The 24,759-nt window shown below is 39.8% G+C and overlaps 1 protein-coding gene across 5 annotated transcripts in view; it reads left to right on the forward strand.

The window, feature by feature from the left end:
- Nucleotides 1–18,706, forward strand: part of LOC124613785 (thymidylate kinase) — a 66,395-nt gene extending 47,689 nt beyond the window's left edge. For all 5 annotated transcript variants that reach the window (XM_047142507.1, XM_047142505.1, XM_047142504.1 and 2 more), the window contains 2 exons: nucleotides 6,592–6,780; nucleotides 18,499–18,706. In XM_047142507.1, coding sequence (XP_046998463.1) covers nucleotides 6,592–6,780; nucleotides 18,499–18,606 — 297 coding nt within the window. In that variant the 3' untranslated portion in view covers nucleotides 18,607–18,706. The remainder of the gene's footprint in view (nucleotides 1–6,591; nucleotides 6,781–18,498) is intronic.
- Nucleotides 18,707–24,759: the final 6,053 nt, after the last annotated feature.

The following is a 24,759-nucleotide window of genomic DNA, read 5'->3' on the forward strand; positions in this document are numbered from 1 at the left end:
CATTTCACAAACCCGAAACTTATGCACAACGTATAAGCCCCAAAGGGTGCAAACATACTAATAAAAATTTGCCTGCAGAAAGAACAAGATGATGGCAGTAAAGGCAAGAACTCGAACCAGAAAGAATAGGGGATCACAACTCCTACTTATTAAAATTATTTTGAACAATACATGATAATCACTATTAGCAGGGACAAGAAGAACCGATACTCTTTAGTGAATCCCGCAGGCAAAGTTCTTCATGTCCAACAACATTTTTAGGAAAGCATTTAAACAAGAACCTTTTTTCTTTTAAAAATATAAAAATACAAGACCAGTAAAAAGTACCAGTTTCAGTAAGCAACCTGGAAGTATGGTAACATACAAAATTAGAATCCTTTTCTTTAACATAGAATTTAGTGACCCCTTGGAGAGCACAAGCTATTAAAGCAAACACTTCAAAATTGTGTCAAAGACTCTGAGGGGTGAAACAAAACAATACAACTTATCTTGTATTACGTACATGGAGTGGGTTCCAATAACATGGTCACACACAATGTTAGACACAGTTAATGCCTTGCTAGCCTGATCCTCTGACAGCTGGCAGAGGACAGCTGGTGGAGGGACAAACAGTGTACCACTAGACCACGGGCGTGCGAAACAAGAATCATAAGCCACAAAGAGGCTCGAACACTGACACATGCACATAGCAGTACAGGGCCGACAAGCAATCAAGTTTAGCATAGACTCCTGGTGTACAGAGCGTACATTAATAAATTTTCAATTACAGAGACCCCAACTGTACGCATGCAAAATCAAATGAACACAACTAAGGCCAGAACACCCCACTGAAGCTCTAAATGCAGTGACACAGTCTCAACTGAGTGTACCAAAGATAAATTACAGATGCATGGGCTGCTACAGGCAGAACAAGTGAATGACCCAAGAATGCTTGTGTCAAAACTACATCAAAATTTCCATAAAACTAATTCGCAAAATACCCAGTTATAAATCTGACTTAGTCATTTCTTATCCTGTGCAGAGGCAACACCCAAAACTCTGCAGAAAATGTTTGTTGGAATAACAGCGCTGTCAAATATGACCTCTGCTTGGTAATACACAGTGGTGCCTGGAACAGACTAAATGACAGTGTTAAGAGAGGGTGAAACAACAAACACCCACAATGATCACAGGTTTTCAGGGTAACAATGTCAGTGATATTACTCAAACCCTGGTGTGAATAACTTGAATTACTATTCAGCATCACTCTGAACTTAATGGATTGTAACACGGACCCATGTAATAAATTACAAATATGAACTCAGAGTTCAAAAGCAAAGTGCACTCAAAAAATTTAAGGGTAAACACATGTGCAGATGTTGAGGCCAGAAAACATGTCTAAATAAAACAAAGTAAGCACAGGAAACTCACTTTAAAATATTTCTCAAGGTCCACATTTGACAGCATAAATTCTCCAAGAAGCAGATAAGTGAACAAGGTCCAGTTAGCAACAGCTGTTGATGGACTCCAAGTGCCTAGGTTCCCCAACTAGCCCACAACACACCGTAAGTACTGCTGACACTGGCCAAAACAACAACCACTTTGCGGGGCATTTGCTAGGCTTATACTGCCCACACCTCTCTCCAGAGAGCCCTTTTCTCTGTGCCAGATTACACCACTTCTTGCTCAAGTAGCAATCAACAACCAAAGATCAAAACGAAGCAAGGATCAATATCAGGGGAGATGCCATGGCTCAATTGTTTCATCAAAAACAACTTGTAACACTATTAGACACACTCACAATGTGTACTGTTGCCATTGTCCTGTATGTTGTTAGCTCTCTGAAAAAAAAAAGTCTTTTATTCACTAATGTATCAAAATTTATGGTTTAGTATGAAGAGATCTGTCCAAAATTTTGTTGCACTAATTGCATATCACACTACTAGTAGTGTTTTTACATCATTCTGAGAGTCTTGGGCTTTGTGTAACTGATGAGGATTTTCAGAACTTCACTGTTCATTGTTCTGCAGTTTCACGTACACTGATAAAGACCGTAATTCTTCATCGAAAAAGGAGCATTTTAGGATTAACCTCTCCATCATGCACAAACTGCAACAGCCAGTTGCTGTACTGATGTCAAACAACAGAATCTAAATTGTCAGTCGATGCACTACCATTCCTTTGTCAGTTTTTTTCTTTGAGGTTGTGCATAGCTCTGTGAGGAGATGGTGCTGAACAGCAGCCTGAAGTGCTAAATGGTGTAATGATTTCAACGTTTCTTTCCTAGACCTCTTGTGACCAACATGGATCCAGTCTCTCGAAATTTCTTTACTAATATGCGTACCATTGAATCTTCGGAAACATGTCCTGTGGAAAATTTTCATATGCAGGTAAGCTGACATTCCATATACAACTCTGTTCTTGCACAGTTTAAAGCAAGAAAAACGTGTCAACCCTTAGTGTATAGCAAATGGAAACTATACAACAACATAGTTGAAAAAAGTTCTCTTGATCACTCAAAAACTGTTCACCAATATGTCACATGCCGTACTGTTCGAGTACTGGGCTGGATCAGTGCTCAGTGATCAGAGCTGGCCACTGCCTCTGGTGATATTGACTCCCATGCAATACCAGAGAAGGTGAAATCCTGTGTAAGAATACCTTGTGCATTCAGCATGCCAAAGAGGCTGTTCCGGTGACCATTGAGGAAACAGGTTGTAACCTACCGCATATTGTTGTGCATGTTGGAACAAAATGAGGTCTATTGTCTGGTCTCTGAGGTTGTACTTGGATCATTCCAGCAACAGGCAGAGAAAGTTTATAAGACTTGCATTCCTCCCAAAGTTACAAGGAGGCTCATAGTTAGCAGCATTGTCTCTAGAACTGATCTATTTGTAGCTTTGGAACTTCACTTCTCCATTACACAACTGCACTGAATTCCATAACAAGTACTACTGAGACTCTCACTTGCATTCATTCTACTGCCACTACTCTCCTCTTTCTTTGTGGTCGCAGCTGCTGTCACTTATATAACATTTTGACAATATAAACGATCATAGGTAATATGTGAAGTGGTATTTTAAGCACTTCACAGTAAAGAGCTGTAAAAAATCATTTAAACAAGACAGGATGCTCAATAGAAATTTCATAAAATAAAGATTGTTTCATTATTAAACGTTACATGATGAGTATTTTTAACAATCAATTTTACAATACGCCAATTTTGTTCAGAATTATATTAATATTTCATTTGCCGAGAACAGGACTAGTTCGTCATCAACACTAATTAATCTGTACACAATTAGCTACCCCATCGGGTGTATTTAAAGCACGTACTTCATGAACATTTGTCAGCATAATTTTATAAGGCGGAATAAAAATTCCATTAGACTATTTTCTACAGTATCTTAAATGTTGTTAAACAATAGAGGCATGGTAATAAATAGATAACAACGAAATAAAATTACAGTGTATCGTGATGTGTTGTAATTATATGTACTGTATACTACAACAAGTGGATCTCGATCAGTTATGGTATTAGCGACGATGAGCCAATTATAGTAAGATGACTTCGAAAACATAAAGGACAATAAAACAAGTAGAAAAGTTTATTTGCTCGAATGTCAATGAGGAATTTTAAATGTTTAGCTCTGGAAAGGAGCACGTAGAAGAACTATGGCTTAAGTTTGAAAGAAAAGTTGACTGTGTGCTGATAGATATTTAGCAAGTAGAATAGTTCATAATGAGAGGGATGCTCCACGATATAAAGTCACTACAAAGAAACTTCTAGAGAAACAGACTACTGCCACTAGGTGTAAAACTCAGATACAGCTACAAATAGAGAGATGCTGAAGGAAATATGTTTGACTGTCAAGAGGGTAATGTGTGAAGCCTTCAGTAACTACAGGCACAACATATTATTGAAAGAACTCTTAAAAAAATCTAGTAATATGTAAAGGCAGTTAGTGCCACCAGATCCAGACACTCATGCATTGTACAAGACTTGAGACTGAGGGTAGCAAAGAAAAACCATTTCTTGAAAGCCTTCTTAGTGAGTTTCAAGAAGCCACTGTAAGTGACGAATCTAGGCAAGTACTTTCTCTCTACATAGCGCTCCTATAGGGATGCTGAAGACAAGGTTAGACTAATTACAGCACACAGAGGTATTTAAGCAATTTTTCTTCCCGCAATACATATATGAATGGAATGGGGAAAAAGCCCTAATAATTTCTACAGGGAAAAGTACCATCTGCCATGCACTGCACAGCAGTTAGCAGAGAATGGATGTGAATTTAAATGTGTGAGGCCTAGTATGGTGCTATGTTCACTCAATTGTGGATGGAAAAAGTATCAAATATCATGAGATATTCTGGACAGTATTATTTGAAAATTGGTCAAAAGCAAGCATTTTTCAGATAACATAAAGAAACACTATGTGAACAGAACACAAAAATTTAGTATGATGGAAGCTCATGGAATTTCATGAAGCGCACAAGGAGAGTAGAGTATGCAATTTTTGTTGCTTGCAAGAGTAAGGCCAGTTTTGACTAGTAGAAATTACATTTGTGGCTGTCAGTCAGAAGAAAATCAATGTATCATGGTTTGAGACAAGTACTGATGTGAATATCCACAGGCAAGGTCATTAAAGTGTTATTATGCAGTGGCACATGACTCAGTGGTAGCTGATATAAATCCTGATGATTAAAGAAAGTTTCGTCACCAGTGTTTCACTTGGAAGAGAAGTACTCCAGAAATTCTTTATCACTATGCATGGTTGCTTCGTTTGAATCCCAAATCTGAGCACATCATAGAGTGAGGCCATCTGACACAGTTGATGGTGATCTGTCTGTTTGAAAGAGAGACACTTTCACAAGTAAAATATGCCATTGTGTGCAGAGAAATAAAACTCTTCTGTTTACATGCACAGTCCTTTTTCTTAGGACCATCCAACTAATAAGACAACATAAAACTACCTTTTGCAAAAATAACTCAAAACTATTTTGACAATAGCCTGCAAGCATGCTACATCCAGTTCAAGTTGTCTTTCCGGTGGATAACTTATCCATATGTACTAAATGCTGATCTTCATGAAGAGCTTCAAAGCAAACTTGGCTGGAGTACACTGCAAGATTTTTTTTTTCCTTCTTTTTCTGAAATAAGAAACATTAATTGTGAATCATCTTACTAAGGCTCGAAGCTTCTCTTGAGGTTTGTCTGTGTTTGCGATTTAAAATTTGGGTTGTTTTGAAAATCTGTCATATGCAAACACTATTTATTTCTTTTTATTGTCAGACATGTTTTGACACCTGTGTGCCATCTTCTGAGGATCAAATTTTGTTTCTGTAAAGTACAATATAAAGTTTATAATATAAATGATTATAAACTTTATATTATACTTTATGGAAATAAAATTTGATCAACAGAGGATGATGCATAGGTGTCAAAACATATCTGGGTGAATAAAAAGAAAGAAATAATGTGTGCATTAATCGATTCTCATTATCAAAGTATGACAGTTTATTTCAAAGCTACTGAGAACAACAGTGTAGAAAATGTCCCCCAGAATATAGCATTATTAGTGAGTCTGTCTGAGGACATGTTGACATAAGGGGACGTTGACACAGCAAAAGAGCATTTCATTTTGATTGTTCTAGAAGCACAACAAGAACAATCTTTCCTGTGAACTGATAAAAGAAATGACCTACTGTCAAGAAAGGTTCCAATCCATTCATAAAGTGATTAGAATTTTCACTTAAAAGTTTGAAAGGGGAAAAACGGAGAGAAAGGGGGAAATGAAGCCCTGCAAGGAGAGTGAATTTTGACACGGATCAAGTAAGGGTATTTTTCATGATTTAGAATGAAATGTTGAAGAAAATACACAAGTTACACTGGATTAACGTACGACAATGATTCGTTTACGTGTCGCATTTAGGCTGTTTTATGGATTTATGCTTAAGTAATGAATAGGCACTCTCAATGTGAGCACTCCAAAACATGCGATAAAATGGTTACTTGAGAACAAACTACATGAAAGTGCATGCACTTGAGAATGAATGATTAGGAGGTAGCACAAGTTGACATTTGTTAAACAGAGTGCAGGGATCCTTTCAGGGGTGAAGATGTGTGCAAAGAATCTATTCATCATTGCTTCTCAATATGGCAAGAACTGTAGATTACTAACTTCAATTACAATAAAAAATTAATATACCAGGTCAAGATCAAACTGTTTTATGTTAATTTTTGGGGATGTGTGAGATTTCATACTGACTTCTTCCCCAAAACACAAAATACACTGCCTTTAAAAATATTATGGGAAATAAAAAAAATGTTTACATTACAATTTTTTCAACAACGTTGTTGAAATAATTAATTCTCAGAACCCCACTCTAATTTAGGACCCCTGAAAAACATCTGATCCTAAAATTCAGAAATACAGATTCATCAAACAAATGGAAAAGATGTGGTAAAGAAGGAAATGGTTTGGGTGATGTGTAATTAAATGTTGGTACTTACTTAGCATTCACAGTTGAGTGAAATTTATTTTGTTTGTGTAACTGTCATCAGTAGTTTTATTGTTATAAACTTGTTAGTGTGCATAACTTTCTGCTATAGGCAATGGACTTTAAATGGTGCACCTTACCTGGGACTGGGTTGCCAAAGCCAGATGTAGTTTTCTTTCTGGATATGAACATGGAAGCAATGGAAAAGCGTGGTGGATTTGGTTCAGAGAGATATGAAACAACAAATTTCCAAAGATCAGTTTATAACAACTTCAAGAAGCTAATTGATAAGAGTTGGAAGGTAACCATTTCATTTTCACTCAATGATTTTAATTATGTAATTTATCATAAGTTATGTAAAACTTCAAAAGTTGTCATGTCTGTATTGCGAGTATGAACAGTTTTTGAAACTAGAAATATAAAAGATGTTCTATGTAATGACAGATACTCCAAATATTTTGTAAATTAAGTTGAGGTACCTAAGTGAGTTCCAGCTGTGATTGTATGCAACAGAATAAGTATTTAGCTGTATTTTTTGCTACTTACTTCTTTTCTATCTCCTTTCTTAATCCTACAAGTGGAATGTACTTTATTGTAATGACTTTTAGAGCTCTTGAAAACATGAATTAGTAATGTAATGCATATAAAATTTTCACAAAAATCAGCAGAAAATAATCTCTGCGAGGGTCACAACATCAGTTCAGATCCTGTTATAGCAATGGAGATGAAACTGCACATTGCTTAATTTGTAAGATGTTTCACTGGAAAAATAGGCAAGTATTATGTGATTGCCTTTTTTGTACATCATTTCACAAAAAGAAAGAACATGTTCATCAGTAGATTGGTAAATTAACAGGCGATGCATAACATCACTTTTTGGAAACCTTGTTTCGAAATCTTGAATCATTTATGAATCACTTAAATAACATGCAGTTGGGAAACACTTGATCTCCAAATGTCATCTTTCCCTGTATAAAATAATGTCATCAACTGATGGGTGGTGAATGTTTTCTTGAAGCATGGATCCAGTTGAATTGGAATTAGTAGAAGTAGTATATCTGAAAGTAAATGAAATGTTATATGTTTAGATAGTTGAAAAGGTCCTATGTTGTTTGACTACACAACAGGCAATTGGCCATAAGCACCGAGTATTTAGAACTATGTGTCCGAAGCATTTTATGGTGGGATGACCATATAAATCTAGAAGTGGAGAAGTTTTATTGGCTGAATTCAGAGAAAAAGTAATTAAAATTCCTGATTATTTTGTGAATCTCTTGAGATTTTTTCAACTTGAATTAAAAACAGGAAAAGGGGGGGGGGGGGGGGGGGAAGGCTGCACACTTCCTTATGGGTTTGGGTTTATTCAGTTAGTATAGGAATGCCACAAAATTGCTCAACAAATTTCTGTGGCAGTCAATACAAGGAAGATATTGAGCAGCACAGAAAACCGTACAGCATTTCGAGAGCCCACATTCCCAAATGAGTCAAGAAACAATATGGGCCCATGGTTGTTATGTTTAAATACTGTCATATAGGGAAATGGCATAGTGCCACATCAGAGGTTCACACAGTTGTTGGGTTATGACTGGTCTAGTGTGTTCATTCAGCTGTGACATGGAGGCAAGCAAAGAAGAGAAGAGATGAGTGGTTCATTCTATGGCGGCTGAGAGTGCTGGAGTATGCAAAATTTGTCATTACTTGTCCTCTGTGTATGGTAAACACTGCATGCCCCTGATGTGTGTGCACAAGTGGCAGAGGAGATTCCAGGAAGGGCGCCCATCACTGCAAGGCGATCCGCACCCAGGACAGGTCCATCGAGCCATTAACCCTGATGTCATGGGCAAATGGACGGCCTTATCAGGGGAGACTGACTGATCACGGAAGATAGTATTCATGTTAAGGCGAGCATTAGCCATGGCTCTGAGCATGCCTTCATCAAAGATCACATGCATTACTGCAAATTTGCACACAGCGGGTGCTGTATCACTGGACAGAGGGTCAAAAGATGGACAGAATGCTATCAAGTCTGAGTCATCTGCTGTAGTACGATGAGGAAGAGCAAGCATTTGTGTTCTGTATTGTCACAGGGAATGTGGTGCCAACATTTCAAGCCTGGGGGTAAATGGCAAAACCAACAATGGAAACAGCCAGCATGTCCTCTGCCAAAGAAATCCAAAGCTGTTCACACTAGTTCTGGTAGGGTCCTGATGAACTTCTTCTTGGACTGGGGGCCCCTTTGCTCCTTGAGTGTAGAACCACAATCAATGCGCTGCACTATGAAGACACTTTGCAGAAACTGCAACGTGCCATTAAGTCAAAATACCCGGGAATGCTTTCGGGCGAAATCATCCTTTTGCACGATAATGCCTGCCCCCACATTGCCAATCAGATGAAGGCTGATTTGGTTGCGAAACACTGCAACCTCCTCATTACAGCTTGGGTATTTCACTGTATGATTTTCACATTTTTGGTGACCTGAAGAATGATGTGTGGACATCAGTTTTAGTCAGATGAGGAAGTGCAAGTGTGGATGTGGTTGTGGATCCGTCAGCGGCCGATTGCATTCTACAAAATGGGAATTGATCGTCTACCACTGGGATAAGTGTTTCAACGTATGTGATGGTTCCTTTTGAATGGAGCCATTCCATGGTACTGTAGTGACGGGTGTAGACAGGCAAATTGAGTATGTGCCAGATTTCAAGGTAGATGTGTGTATCTTTCTTTCTTCATTTAGCTCTACACTCTAGCTCATTTTAGAGGTTTGTTATTTATTTCATGTAGAGTGCATTGATAGGTGAGGTAAGACTGCATAAAACAAGTCGTACAAGCCAAACATGCATTGTGGTAGCTGAATCCAATCAGTTGGAAGAGCCTTCCGAGATGTGGAACAAGTCATGTTCAACATCTACATCTACGTGATTATTCTGCGAGTCAAAATTAAGTGCGTGACAGAGGGTTCATCAAAACCTCCAAACTGTTTCTCTATTGTTCCAAATGGTGCATGGGAAAAATGAGCAATTAAATCTTTCCCTGCTTTCCATTCTTTTATAAATTGACAGCCAGAAGCAGCCACTGCAGGCAAATTCTGTAAAGTATGTTAACAACTAATTATAGCTGGTGCTATCATACTCACACTTTTAATTATGTGAGTCACGTCTAAATTACTTAATGTATATTAGGATAAAAACTACTTTAGTGCTTTGGGTCATTCCATGCCAAGTGGTCTAAACCTTCCCACCATCATGTCTCCAATTTTCTTCAAATTTTATCTGTAGCACTAGTCAAGTGCTAAATTAAGTTTCTCAAGATTTCAAGCCTCTAGCTGCAATACTTGCTGATCTACACCCCCTTGTCTGAAGGGTAGTAAGTTCGCATGCGCGCGACATCAGACAAAATGCCATTTTTGGGGTCTCATAAAATTGAAACCAATTCATAAGAATGGTTAGTAAGATGAGACCCTGTACAGTTTTTTGTGCTGATTCAAACGAAATTAATTATAAGATTACTGATGCAAAATCCGGTCAAACAAGTCGACTCAAAGTGTACCCCTAATTCTGTCGTGACTTAATGCGACAAATTTTGACCAATATTCAGACTGCAATAATTTCCTTGCAGATAAAGATATGGACTTGAACTTTTTACCAAGTCTTATCTTTGTGCTGGACATAATACAGCTGGATTTCCAACTACCCAGGCTTTATAGTCGCCTTGCAAAATCTCTTCAAATTTGGCAGTGTCAGCGCAAATGGCTTTATTTACCAAAGTTCAAAGCCCATTACTACAAAATAGTCAGCCTGGATTTAATTGTGAATAGTATCATCTGAAAGAGAAACTCTTGCTCTACGAGATGGATATATTTTTCTTTTGCAACGCTTCCATTAAGTGCTTATTTACTCAGGTCAAAGTATCTTATATTTTGTGTGCGCAGTGCCCTGCGTTGGTCCATGATGGCTGAGCCATTACTGGTTATCACAATAAAACCAGCATCCCCATCGCCATAGGGGCCACGCCCGATAGCCATGCAGTAACAGCCACGGGTGGGTATCTTTACTGCAGGTTCCCAAGCCTGATTACAGGGTGTCTTTACCACAGGATCCCAAGCCTGATTGTGGGTTTCTTTATGCAGGTTCCCAAGCCTGTCTTCCTCAGTTACTTCATCATTCTGGAAGCATCGTTGATTTGCAAGAGAATGCTTTCAGGAAAACTGTATTGCCGACCAGATGATGTCACTGATGGAGCTGGAATAACACCAATGATAAGTTGTTCTGGAATCCAGCAAGTATCACGTCTTAAGGGCCAATAAAATGAACTTGCAGGACCATGAGGATGCATAAAGCTTATGAAAGCATCTTTCTGTTCGACTGAGATTTCAACGATGTTTCCAATCCACCATTTCTTTTCATAAATGCAAGCAACATACTGCCCAGGCTGAAGATCCATGACTTGAACTACTACTTCAGCAGCACTAATTTTGGCCAAAAAAGATGTCGCATCATTAGAAACTCTACTGACCTTAATTGTCGTCATATCAATGGGCAAAAAATGGTGGTTTTCTCTTGTGCCAGCTAGAGTGTGCCCTTGCAGGAATCTTTCTTCTTGAGAAGCTTTTTCTTCTTCAACTTCCTCTTTGCTGATGAAAAAGAATTTGATTCCATTGATATTATCATTGCAGAAGTTGAAAAGATCTTTGGGTGTTAGAATCTGGTTTTCATATGGACGTTGCAAACTTGCTCTTGCTGCCAACCGTTTTGTTGTGCCTCCAATGCCATCACAAGGCGACTTTCCATGGCTTGTTCCAAAGAAATTCCATTCTGCTGTTATTTCAAAATCTTCTTTGTGATAGCATAAGTTGAGAAAATTCTTGAAATTCTTATATTGTGCAGCTGAACCATCACTGAAGTAGTGGATGTGGCTTATTTTGGAAAATTGCATCTTCAGGTAATTGATTACTTTTCCAATGTAAACATGGACAGTAATCGTATCGTGTCGAAGGCAGTCACTAATAACACAAAGATTCACACATTGCACCTCTTCGTTTTCACAGTAGTAGACTACAAATGGATGAACTGTTGCTTGACTGTTTTCCCAGTGAAAGCCTTGCACTGCATCTTGAACAATAAATGAATAGTTTTCAGCAAAATCCATTAGTATTATGAATTCGCCTTCTTTCAAATCAGTTTTGAGAGCTTTCAGGTGCTGGCTTTGATGCTTGGCAATGTAGTGATGACAAGACAGGTTCCAAATTTTTGCTGCAATATCTTCAACATACTCTTCTGTTGAAAGCTGCTTTGTTTCTAAAGTATCCCTGTCGGTATGAATCCATTGTTTGTACTCAATCAGTTCTTCAGGGTCATTATCTTCAAAATATGTTGCAATAACTGCTTCTACACCTTCTGGACCAGGGCAGTTTTCACAACGATGAAGCATACAATCCTTGTTTTCCAAGCTGCAAACAGCTTTGCTAAGAATTTCCTTGTAGTCTTCATTGATTGATGCACCAGTGAGCATAAGCTTGACATTTTGGTGTATTGTACAGACACAAACTGAGTGCATTCCAGCAGAGCCAACTGTAACACACCATTTTGGTCTAAGCTCGCAAAACTTTGAGAAGCCAATTTCTGGTCCATTTTGCTTCTGATAAGACACGTACATTTCCTTCAAATTGCAAAGCAACAACCGCTTTTGCTTGTACACCTTTGTTCCTGAAATTCTCACAGGCACACAGTCTTTCTTCCCTGGACAAAGTCTGCTGAATTCGTCATCTTGAAAAAAGTCATGTACTTTCTGAACAACTTCATCTGAAAGCTTCCTTCCTTGCCGATTTGCTGGAAAAGCTAGAACACCTTGCTCATTCTTCAGTTTTCTCGCTTGCTTTACCATTCTTTCTGATACATTAAATGCTGTTGTCGTATCTTTAATTGTCCAGCTTCTTGGAACCAAGGTCAATATTTGAACTTTTGTCCTACGATTTGACACTTTACATTTTTCTTTCAACTCTTCTATAAGATTATCAAGATCTGCACAATTATTGCATGGGCGACTTTTACTTGAACTTGGCTGTTCATCGTAATTGATTCCTACAGCAGCAGCAATTTGATTCCCAATTAAACTTTGTGCATCCAAGATCTTTCTTTTTGCATAGCTTTGCTTATCTCTTTTACTTAGTTGTCTTCTTTTCAATGGTGAAGCACCAATAAATGATAAACTTTTGTTGATGGCTGGTTCAGTTTCATCCGTTGTGAAATCTTGTTCAGATTGGGTTGATAGTGATGATGAATCTTCTAGCTTTTGGTTCAGTGCCGACATGCAGCGAGGGCAAAGCTTCTGACCAGGTTTTATATCAATCACTTCTTTTTTCTTTAACAGGCAAAGTTTGGCAGCTGTTTCATTATCAAGCAGTCTAAGTCCAGCTTTTACATTGTGATTCCTCTTCTTGAATGGATTGCAACATTTCTTTTGCATCGCTTGATATTCATGTAGGAAGAGGGCTTCATGGTGGAAGCAAATGATGGAATTTTCGTCAAGTTTGGCTTCTGAACGCGAAACAAGCAATTTCTGGTCACATTCTGTGAAATCACTAAACGCTTTGAATCCAGTCTTCTTAGCATAGAAGATAACATGGCACTTCGATGCAGCAGCATCTTTTCCAATTGAACAGGGGGCCAACGATTCTTCTTCTTCATTAACTTCTGACATCTCTCACTGGCCAATCACTGAATAAAACACGAATGAAATATCCAATTATATCAGTAATTCTAAGCGACTATTAAGATTCAAATTCCTAGAAATGAAGAAAAATTAGTGCATCGCGCATACAAAATATAACAACTTTGATGTGAGTTAATGAGTACTTAATGGTCGCGTTGCAAAAAAAACAAATGTCAGTCTTGTAGAGCAAGAGTTTCTCTTTTAGGTGATACTATTCACAAGCAGATTCAGGCCAACTATTTTTTAGTAATTGGCTTGAAACTTTGGTAAATTTTACCGTTTGTGCTGACACTGCCTAATTTGAAGAGATACTGCAGGGCGACCATATGGCCTGGATCATTGCAAATCCGGCTGCATTATGTCTAGCACAAGCATGAAGCTTGGCCAAAAGTTCAAGTCCATATCTTCAACTGCAAGGAAATCATTGCAGTCTTAATATTGGTCAAAATTTGTCGCGTTGTGTCACGACAAATTTTGAAGTATACTTTGAGTCGAGTTATTTGACCGGGGTTTGCATGAGTAATGTTATACATAATTTCGTTGGAATCAGCAAAAAAAACTGTACAGGGTCGCATCTTACTAACCATTCTTATGAATTAGTTTCGATTTTATTAGACTCCAAATATGACATTTTTTTTATGTTGCATGCACACGGACTAAGTACACTTCAGACAAGGGGGTCTAGATCAGCAGCTATTGCAGCTAGAGGCCTGAAATCTTGGGAAACTTACTTCAACACTTGACTAAAGCTACAGTTAAAATTTGACGAAAATTGGAGACCATGATGGTGGGAACTTTTTTCAGTTTTAGACCACTTGGTGTGGAATGACCCCTTTGGAAAAAGGCACTAATCCTCCTCCTCCTCCTCCTCCTCCTCCTTTTCCTTTTCAAATCAGTCAATGATTTTACTAATGATTCGGACAAAGCATTTATGTAACTTTATAGTCCATTATCAACATACAAATGTTAGGGGCATAAACTACACTCCTGGAAATGGAAAAAAGAACACATTGACACCGGTGTGTCAGACCCACCATACTTGCTCCGGACACTGCGAGAGGGCTGTACAAGCAATGATCACACGCACGGCACAGCGGACACACCAGGAACCGCGGTGTTGGCCGTCGAATGGCGCTAGCTGCGCAGCATTTGTGCACCGCCGCCGTCAGTGTCAGCCAGTTTGCCGTGGCATACGGAGCTCCATTGCAGTCTTTAACACTGGTAGCATGCCGTGACAGCGTGGACGTGAACCGTATGTGCAGTTGACGGACTTTGAGCGAGGGCGTATAGTGGGCATGCGGGAGGCCGGGTGGACGTACCGCCGAATTGCTCAACACGTGGGGCGTGAGGTCTCCACAATACGTCGATGTTGTCGCCAGTGGTCGGCGGACGGTGCACGTGCCCGTCGATCTGGGACCGGACCGCAGCGACGCACGGATGCACGCCAAGACCGTAGGATCCTACGCAGTGCCGTAGGGGACCGCACCGCCACTTCCCAGCAAATTAGGGACACTGTTGCTCCTGGGGTATCGGCGAGGACCATTCGCAACCGTCTCCATGAAGCTGGGCTACGGTCCCGCACACCGTTAGGCCGTCTTCCGCTCACGCCCCAACATTGTGCAGCCCGCCTCCAGTGGTGTCGCGACAGGCGTGAATGGAGGGACGAATGGAGACGTGTCGTCTTCAGCGATGAGAGTCGCTTCTGCCTTGGTGCCAATGATGGTCGTATGCGTGTTTGGCGCCGTGCAGGTGAGCGCCACAATCAGGACTGCATACGACCGAGGCACACAGGGCCAACACCCGGCATCATGGTGTGGGGAGCGATCTCCTACACTGGCCGTACACCACTGGTGATCGTCGAGGGGACACTGAATAGTGCACGGTACATCCAAACCGTCATCGAACCCATCGTTCTACCATTCCTAGACCGGCAAGGGAACTTGCTGTTCCAACAGGACAATGCACGTCCGCATGTATCCCGTGCCACCCAACGTGCTCTAGAAGGTGAAAGTCAACTACCCTGGCCAGCAAGATCTCCGGATCTGTCCCCCATTGAGCATGTTTGGGACTGGATGAAGCGTCGTCTCACGCGGTCTGCACGTCCAGCACGAACGCTGGTCCAACTGAGGCGCCAGGTGGAAATGGCATGGCAAGCCGTTCCACAGGACTACATCCAGCATCTCTACGATCGTCTCCATGGGAGAATAGCAGCCTGCATTGCTGCGAAAGGTGGATATACACTGTACTAGTGCCGACATTGTGCATGCTCTGTTGCCTGTGTCTATGTGCCTGTGGTTCTGTCAGTGTGATCATGTCATATATCTGACCCCAGGAATGTGTCAATAAAGTTTCCCCTTCCTGGGACAATGAATTCACGGTGTTCTTATTTCAATTTCCAGGAGTGTATGTGTAACTCTAATTCCAAATACTCTGATAAATTGTTGGAATGGACGTTGAGGTATTCTTTTATTCTGTTCTGGAATATTATCAGTTTTCTGCTGGTATGTGATACAGACTTTTGCTCCAGAATATAAAATTCCTTTCTCAACTTTCGATGAGAATGCAGAAGTCTATATGAAAATTGATCAATCAGGTCTTAATAGTGTGCTAGAGTGCTTTTGTGTATTCAGCTGAATTGCCAATTCCATTTTTGTGCATGGTATTTCGATGACCAATCCAATCATCATCTTCTGGTGCTGCAAGTTGAGTTGGTATGCATTCTTGCTGTATGATTGGACTCCAACCGGGCAGCAGTTATGCATAATTATGCCACTCATGGCACCTGAAGATAATGACTGGGTCAGTAATAAAAATGTTATGGAAAAACAATGGAAACTGCAACTCCGCTGAACACTCAAAAGCAAACTGCTGTACCAAGGCTTAACACCTGCAGTGTCAGCAACCAGTGACACTTTAGTGCTCTGAAGATGCCTTACGCACAGGGGAAAATTTTCTGGAAGATTGATGGCATGCTCTGATCGTCCACCATGAGGCAACTCAAGTGCCGCAAGAAGCCATGGGCCGCATGGAGCTATTCTCTTCCGTAAGACACGTGATCGAAAACAGGCCCGGCTGAACCTAGCGGCAAATGGTATTTAGGGCAACGTTTAGGCCAGAGGAGATGAGTTCACTCTGAGTAAGTTTCCCTCTGCCAGATGCCGATTCCACAAGGATTCCACCAATCCAATTTCTCACTTGAGAGCTGCCTCCATGACACTGCTGCCATTCATATCTGACTTTGTAAACCTGTGAGCTGTCATCTGTGGACTTTGGTTAGGTTAGGTTAGAGTGTTCGTGGCCTCCTCATCAAAGAAGATGGAGCTCTGTCGTCGTGGAAGATTGTGGACTTGTAAATATATCCCTGTTTAACTTTCAGATGGCTACTGATGAGCTTAGTTTATCTCCCTATGGGACTTAAACCTTATTCATTCAGTTTGTTCTGTAATACTGAGCATCCTAGGGGACTTTGACTTTTGTAAAGTGTGTTCATTGAAATTAGACTCAGTGACAATCTAACCGGTCTTCAGCTGCCAGAAGTGTTGCTGTTCTATATCAAGAAGTACTCCACATCTTGTATAAATAAATGTATTCGGTCATCACTACATGGATATTTTTTGTGCCGCCTTTGGCGGACCCATGACAAACCAATATATGAAAATTGTGTTCATCCTCGATATTAACCAGAAACACCATTAGGGACTGTATTTATTGGCATGTAAGTTTAAGAACTTTGTCAGTAGAGAACCCTTTACAGAAGCCAAATTGGGCTGCTGTTAAAATGTTATTCTCAGAGTGGTAGTTCAGTGTACTGTTGTGAGGTGCCTTCTCAAGAACTTTTCAGTATAAAGGAAGGACAAAGAAGTACCTGTAATAACATTACTTGCTTACATCCAATTTTACAATCACATGTTAGTACTGCACAGTTCAGTCTTTCAGGAAATACACTTTGATTCATTGACTGGTTACAAAGGTAACACAAGCAACTAATACCAGTGTTTTACTGTTTCAATTGAAATACCATAATAACCAGATGACTTACTTATTTTCAGTGACTTTGTGATCTCTGTAACAGATGATTTGGAAAATCCAGCCATTGTTAGGAAAATTGACTAAATAAAGTCTAGAAAATTGTTTGGATTGGAGTGCATTGGCTGTTGTGTAGATTTTTCAACCAACTATCCTGAATCGAGCATAAATATATTTACCAGCATTTTTATTTGGTAAAATAGTTTTAAGTTCAGTGCTTTTTGCAGATGTTTGATGTAAAATATGGTACATCACCAACCTGATACAATTATCGAGCTAGGACTAGTAATTTGTAGACGGTACAATTACAAAAAAACAAAAAATGAGCACACTGCATAGTTATCTGAGCAGCAGATAAGCACTTCAAAATTGCTGTTACTTTGGCAGAGACAAGGAACTTGTGTTATTAACTCCCCATCCCTTCTAACTCTACACACGCCCATTTACTCTAAATATATGTCTATGTACATACTCCACAAGCCTCTACATAGTGCATGGCAGAGGGTTCCTTGTACCACAGCTGGTCTTTCCCTTTCATTGCAAATGGAGTGAGTAAAAAACAACTCTTCATGAGCCTTAATCTGTCTTGTCTTGTCTTCAAAGCCCTTTCACAAAAAGTATGTTCGTGGTTTTTCACCAGAAGAATGTCGCCTTACCTCCAGAACTTCCTATTTCAGTTCACAAAGCATCTTTGTTATACCTGCGTGTTGATCAGACTTACAGGTAACAAATCTAGGAGCACACCTACGAATTGCTTCGATGTTTGCCTTTAATCTGACCTCGTAGGGATCCCATAACACTCAAGCAGTACTCAAGAATAGATCACACTAGTGTTCTACACATGGTCTTCTTTCTTAAAATTCTCCCAATAAACTGTAGTTGAGCATTCACCTTCTGTACTCTAATACCTATGCCCTTGTTCCATTTCATATCCCTTTGCAATATTATGCCAAGATATTTAATCGACATGACTGTATCAAGCAACACACCACTGATACTGTATTCAAACATTACTGGATTCCTTTACCTAGTCATCTGAAATATCCTTCCATTTTTCTACTTTTAGAGTAAGCTGACATTCATCACACCAAATAGAAATTCTAAGTCATCCTGTATCCTTCTGTCAACCTCTTCTGTCCCTTTTTCAACCCTTTACTTATTGGATAAAAATATTAAACTGGGAAGCAGAGTGATATTGATTTGTATAGTTACTACAAAACCAATTTGACACACAATATTTTTTCTTTTGTTTGCTACTCTTTTCAAAAATTAATTTATTTTTCAGGTTTTGAATGCTGACCAAAAGAAAGACATTTTACATGAAGAAATACTTACAAATGCCCTAAGTATCATAGAAAATGTGAAAAATTCTGAAATTGGTTATCTGTGGTAGCTTTCAGTTCCAGAAAAGGGTGATTGTCACAGTTCTCCAGTTGCTGATAATGAGAATCTGACACAGTTAATATACGTGTAATGTAATTTGCTCATTTTTATATATTGTTATTGTTTGCCCTTTCTGCTGAAAGGCAAAGTGATTTTTAATATGTAAGTGTTGAATTAAAGAGAAACATCAACCAAAACGGCCTTCCTGTGCTGGTACTGCGAACGGCTGAAAGCAAGGGGAAACTACAGCTGTAATTTTTCCTCAAGGGCATGCAGCTTTACTGTATGGTTAAATGATGATGGTGTCCTTCTGGGTAAAATATTCCAGAGGTAAAATAGTCCCCCATTCGGATCTCCGGGTGGGGACTACTCAGGAGGACGTTGTTATCGGAAAAAGAAAATTGGTGCTATGTGGATCGGAGTGTGGAATGTCAGATCCCTTAATTGGGCAGGTAGGTTAGAAAATTTAAAAAGAGAAATGGATGGGTCACAGTTCGATATAGTGGGAATTAGTGAAGTTCGGTGGCAGGAGGAACAAGACTTCTGGTCAGGTGAATACAGGGTTATAAATACAAAATCAAATAGGGGTAATGCAGGAGTTAGTTTAATAATGAATAAAAAAATAGGAATGCGGATAAACTAGTATGAACAGCATAGTGAACACATTATGGTAGCCAAGATAGACCTGAAGCCCACGCCTACCACAGTAGAAAATGTTTCTATACCAACTAGCTCTGCAGATGAAGAGATTGGAGAAATGCATAATGTGATAAAAGAAGTTATTCAGATAGTTAAGGAAGAAGAACATTGAATAGTCATGGGGGATTGGAATTCAATAGTAGGAAAAGGAAGAGAAGGAAAAGTAGTAGGTGAATATGGACTGGGGTAATTAATGAAAAAGGAAGGCGCCTGGTAGCACAGCATAACCTAATCATAGCTAACACTAGGTTTAAGAATCATGAAAGAAGGTTGTATACGTGGAAGAGGCCTGGAGACACTGGAAGGTTTCAGACAGATTATGTAACGGTAAGACAGAGATGTAGGAACCAGGTTTTAAATTGTAAGACATTTTCAGGGGCAGATGTGGACTCCGACCGCAATCTATTGGTTCTGAACTGTAGATTAAAACTGAAGAAACTCCAAAAAGGTAGTAATTTAAGGAGATAGGGCCTGGATAAACTGAATGAACCAGAGGTTGTAGAGAGTTTCAGGGAGAGCATTAGAGAACAATGGACAAGAACAGGGGAAAGAAATACAGTAGGAGAAAAATGGGTAGCTTTGAGAGATGAAATAGTGAAGGCAGCAGAGGATCAAGTAGCTAAAATGGCGAAGGTTAGTAGAAATCTTTGGGTAACAGAGGAGGCATTGGATTTAATTGATGAAAGGAGAAATGCAGTAAATGTGAAGGGATACAAACGTCTCAAAAATGAGATAGACAGGAAGTGCAAAATGGCTAAGCAGGGGTCGGTAGAGGACAGATGTTAGGATGTAAATACATGTCTCACTAGGGGTAAGACAGATAATACCTACAGGAAAATTAAAGAGACGTTTGGAGAAAAGAGAACCAGATCTGTGAATATCAAGAGCTCAGATAGAAAACCAGTCCTAAGAAAAGAAGGGAAAGCAGAAAGGTGGAAGGAGTATATAGAGGGCCCATACAAGGGCAGTGTACTTGAGGACAATATTATGGAAACTGAAGAGGATGTAGATGAAGATGGAATGGGAAATATGATACTGTGTGAAGAATTTGACAGAGCACTGAAAGACGTAAGTCGAAACCAGGCCCTGGGAGTAGATAATATTCCATTAGAATTACTGATAGCCTTGGGAGAGTGAGCCATGACAAAACTCTACATCTGGTGAGTAAGGAGTATGAGACAGGCGAAATACCCTCAGGCTTCAAGAAGAATATAACAGCTCCCATCTCAAAGAAAGCAGGTGTTGACATGTGTGAAAATTACCGAACTATCAGTTTAATAAGTCATGGCTGCAAAATACTAACATGAATTCTTTACAGATGAATGGAACAACTTGTAGAAGCTGACCTCGGGGGAAGATCAGTTTTGATTCCGTAGAAATGTTGGAACATACGAGGAAATATTGTCCCTATGACTTATCTTAGAAGATAGATTAGGGAAAAGCAAGCCTATGTTTTTAGCATTTGTAGACTTAGAGAAAGTTTTTGACAATGCTGACTGTAATACTCTCTTTCAAATTCTGAAGGTGGCAGAGGTAAAATACAGGGAGCGAAAAGCTATTTACAATTTGTACAGAAACCAAATGGCAGTTGTAAGAGCTGAGGGCCACGAAAGGGAAGCAGTGGTTGAGAAGGGAGTGAGGCAGGGCTGTAGCCTATCCTCGGTGTTATTCATTCTGTATATTGAGCAAGCAGTAAAGGGGAAAAAAAATTGGAGTAGGAATTAAAATCCATTGAGAAGAAATAAGAACTTTGAGGTTTGCTGAGGACATGGTAATTCTGTCAGAGACAGAGCAGTTGAACGGAATGGACAGTGTCTTGAAAGGAGGAGATAAAATGAACATCAATAAGAGTAAAATGAGGATAATGGAATGTAGTCGAATTAAATCAGGCGATGTGGAGGGTATTAGGTTAGGAAATGAGACACTTAAAGTAGTAGATGAGTTTTGGTATTTGGGTAGCAAAGTAATTGATGTTGGTTGAAGTAGAGAGGATGTAAAATATAGACTGGCTATGGCATGAAAAGCATTTCTGAAGAAGAGAAATTTGTGAACATCAAGTATAAATTTAAGTGTCAGGAGGTCTTTTCTCAAAGTATTTGTATGGAATGTAGCCATGTATGGATGTGAAACGTGGAAAACAAATAGTTTAGCCAAAGAGAGTATAGAAGCTTTTGAAATGTGTTGTTACAGAAGAATGCTGAAGATTAGATGAGTAGATCACGTAACTGATGAGGAGGTATTGAATATAATTGGGGGCAAGAATAATTTGTGGCAAACTCAACTAGAAGGTCTCGTTTGATAGGAGAGATTCTGAGGCATCAAGGGATCACCAGTTTAGTACTGCAGGAAAGCACGGAGAGAAAATCATAGAGGCGGACCAAGAGGTGACTACACTAAACAGATTCAGCAGGACGTAGGCTGCAGTTGGAGATGAAGCAGCTTGCACAGTATGGAGTAGCAAGGAGAGCTGCACCAAACCAGATCTGGAATGAAGACTACCACCACAACAACGTGTGAAGTGGTGAATATTGTACACTCTTTGACATAAAACTTGACCGGCGGCCGGCCGCTGCAGAGGCTAAGTCCGCGCCGATCGTGACATGGAACAAATAAACTGGCCAACTCGCTAATACTCTAAGTCCGGCAATCTGCACAATCTGGCAGCACTGTAGACTGCGGCACTTCCTGGAGGAAGTCTTGTCCCATATAAGAGAAACCACGCAGTGTATACGCCCGTGGTATAGCGGTACCGTGCGTTGTTTCTGTCTACAAAGCCTGTGGATCGAAACTAGTTGGCACAAAAAAATTTTATAGCCTCTTCTAACTGAATGCTGAAGACATGAATGTAATGGTAATGCAGATTCAATCTATTTCACTTTCTATCACACCGATAACAAACTTTTATCCAGTAACCATTTTGCGGCAGATTTCTTGCAGAGTGTCCTCCTCTGGACGTCGCACGTGGCAAAGCTCCGGGATCCATTTGCTGGCTACTGGCAGCGGCCGTGGCGACAGCAGCGGCGCAGCACTCCCCCGTTCTTTATCGAAAGCGCCTGCTACCGCTCATCGCTTTTGATAATTTAAAACGCTTTATTATTATTATTAAATGTTACTCGATAGAAGATTTCTACGATTTCCATTCACGCTCGAAAGCAACATAGACCGACGCCGTGATTAGTAGATGGGTACTGTATTACATTCAAAAATGTTCAAATGTGTGTGAAATCTTATGGGACTTTGCTGCTAAGTTCATCAGTCCCTAAGCTTACACACTACATAATCTAAATCATCCTAAGGACAAACTCACACACACACACACACACACACACACACACACACACACACACCCATGCCCGAGGGAGGACTCGAACCTCCGCCGGGACCAGCCGCACAGTCCAAGACTGTATTACATTAATCGGCAAGAGCTGCGTATGGTCCGAAATTAATTTGGCAGACTTAGATGAAATTAAACCACCTCACTACATTCGATGAATATATAAATGCTTTATACCTGTTTCTTTTCCTTTCAAAGGCCATTATTTGTGCAACTTTTGGCCAATATTCGGATGTTTTCGTCAAGCCAGAGTGAGCGTCTGTGGTGTAAAGTGTATTACAGTTTTTGTTTCATTCCTTATGGTAAGTCTATGCGATAAACTGTGTGAATACCTTGCAATGCATGCTCTGTAGCAGTGCAGGAACACTGCACATTTGGAGTTCCATGTATGGATTCAGGAAGTATTTAACGTTGATCGGAAGTGACAGTTGAGGTCATCAGATTTAAACCAGAAAAGGTTATCGATTTTGAGGTTTCATAGAATGGAAAGGAATTACTAACGCTGGTGTCAGCAAACGTCTACAGTTAAATGCTATTGCAAAATTTAGAAGAGAGGAACTATATTTATCTACATGTTCACTTCATAAACAACCTCTCGAAATGTTAGACCTATATGACGAACAAAGCTCAAATTCGAATCGTTGACATTAGGTCTGAATCTTTTCGGAAACTATTTTACAATGAAGCACATTGGCACTTGCAAAACAGACATTCATGATATTAACATAATTTACTAAGTCGAAATTGCAAGAATATTTATGTGTAAAGGCATTCTTCAGATTTAGCAGTTTGCAACTCCATTAGTTAAAACGGAAAATAAAACGTTGTGTTCACCGGCCTTCACCAAGATTGGAACTGCCATTTCATATAGCACCAGCATCGCAACGCATAAGGGAATCACTGAGCTAACGACACACTGGCGGCAACAGGCGGACTATAGTCATTGCGATATTGCCTGAGCCTCAAAACGCAACATTAAACACACAAACAGGTGTTACTTATGTGAAGAATGCCGTTCTTGGAGTCCAGAAATTAAATATACTTTCTAAGTGTCTCATCTTACAGTGGATTATATCGTATGAGTCTTCGATGTGAAAAAAGAATTCCAAGTGAATTTAGCGACGTAATGCCGGGCTACCCCCGGAAGTAAATGCACTCTCACAGTGTTGACAAATACTTGCAACGACGCTGCCAATTCTCAGCTCTCTTACGAGACAGCTCTTTAGCGAAATGCTTGTCGTGATTGTCCGGTACGGTTCTTCAGAGGGGAGACGTGCGCACACATTTGGTTTTTATGCAGCGTTCTCCCCTGATAGTTTCTGACGTCACCTTGTGGGCTATGTATACATTTGAGGCATTCAATTATCATTAATCCAGAATTAATTAAGTTTCAGCTTCCGGCGTGGAAGAAGGCTGTTGACGCCGACATTATATCATTACAACGCAGGGATAGCAAAACGGATGATTCAGTGTTTCTCATTCAGCATAAAGCATGTGAGATAATTTTCCGTAAAGTTCAAAATCATCTCAAAATACAAGCAAAGTAAAAATAAATCGAAAGCTTATTTTAATTGAATATAATGTAAGATATCAAACACTTTGCACCTCGATGTCAAATGTGTCCACGTGCAATCTTTTGCAGCATACATATAGAATGTCATGATTACCACGAGTCTTAATAAATATGTTAGTAGGGATGGAAGCAAGAAGAGACGCAGTCAACAAATATTCTATTCCGCATGGCATTCATTTCATTTGAGATTTAAGAAGTAGTAAAGTGGGATATTACTGTTGATAACACGAAAGATATGCCGCACATATGGACAAACAGGAAGTCTGTGTCTTCACACGTTTCCTCCTTGAAATGTGTATGCTCTATTATATACTAAGTAACCTGATCATTGTTTCCGTGATGTTATCCTCTTGTGTGGCCCCTAAACGATGAACAGATTCCAAATGCATGTCTCTGCATGAAAGTAGTTGTCCGAACCCTTCCTGAGTTGTTTTTTGTGTATTTGCTTGGAATTCATTAAGCAGACCCGCTCGAGGGTTAGTTTCCAAACTAAACCGTTTTTTATCCACTGGCATAATTTATTCAGACAGCATCAGCACAAGACATCAAACAAAGCC

The sequence above is a fragment of the Schistocerca americana genome, chromosome 4 (assembly GCF_021461395.2).
Source record: "Schistocerca americana isolate TAMUIC-IGC-003095 chromosome 4, iqSchAmer2.1, whole genome shotgun sequence".
NCBI lineage: Eukaryota > Metazoa > Arthropoda > Insecta > Orthoptera > Acrididae > Schistocerca > Schistocerca americana.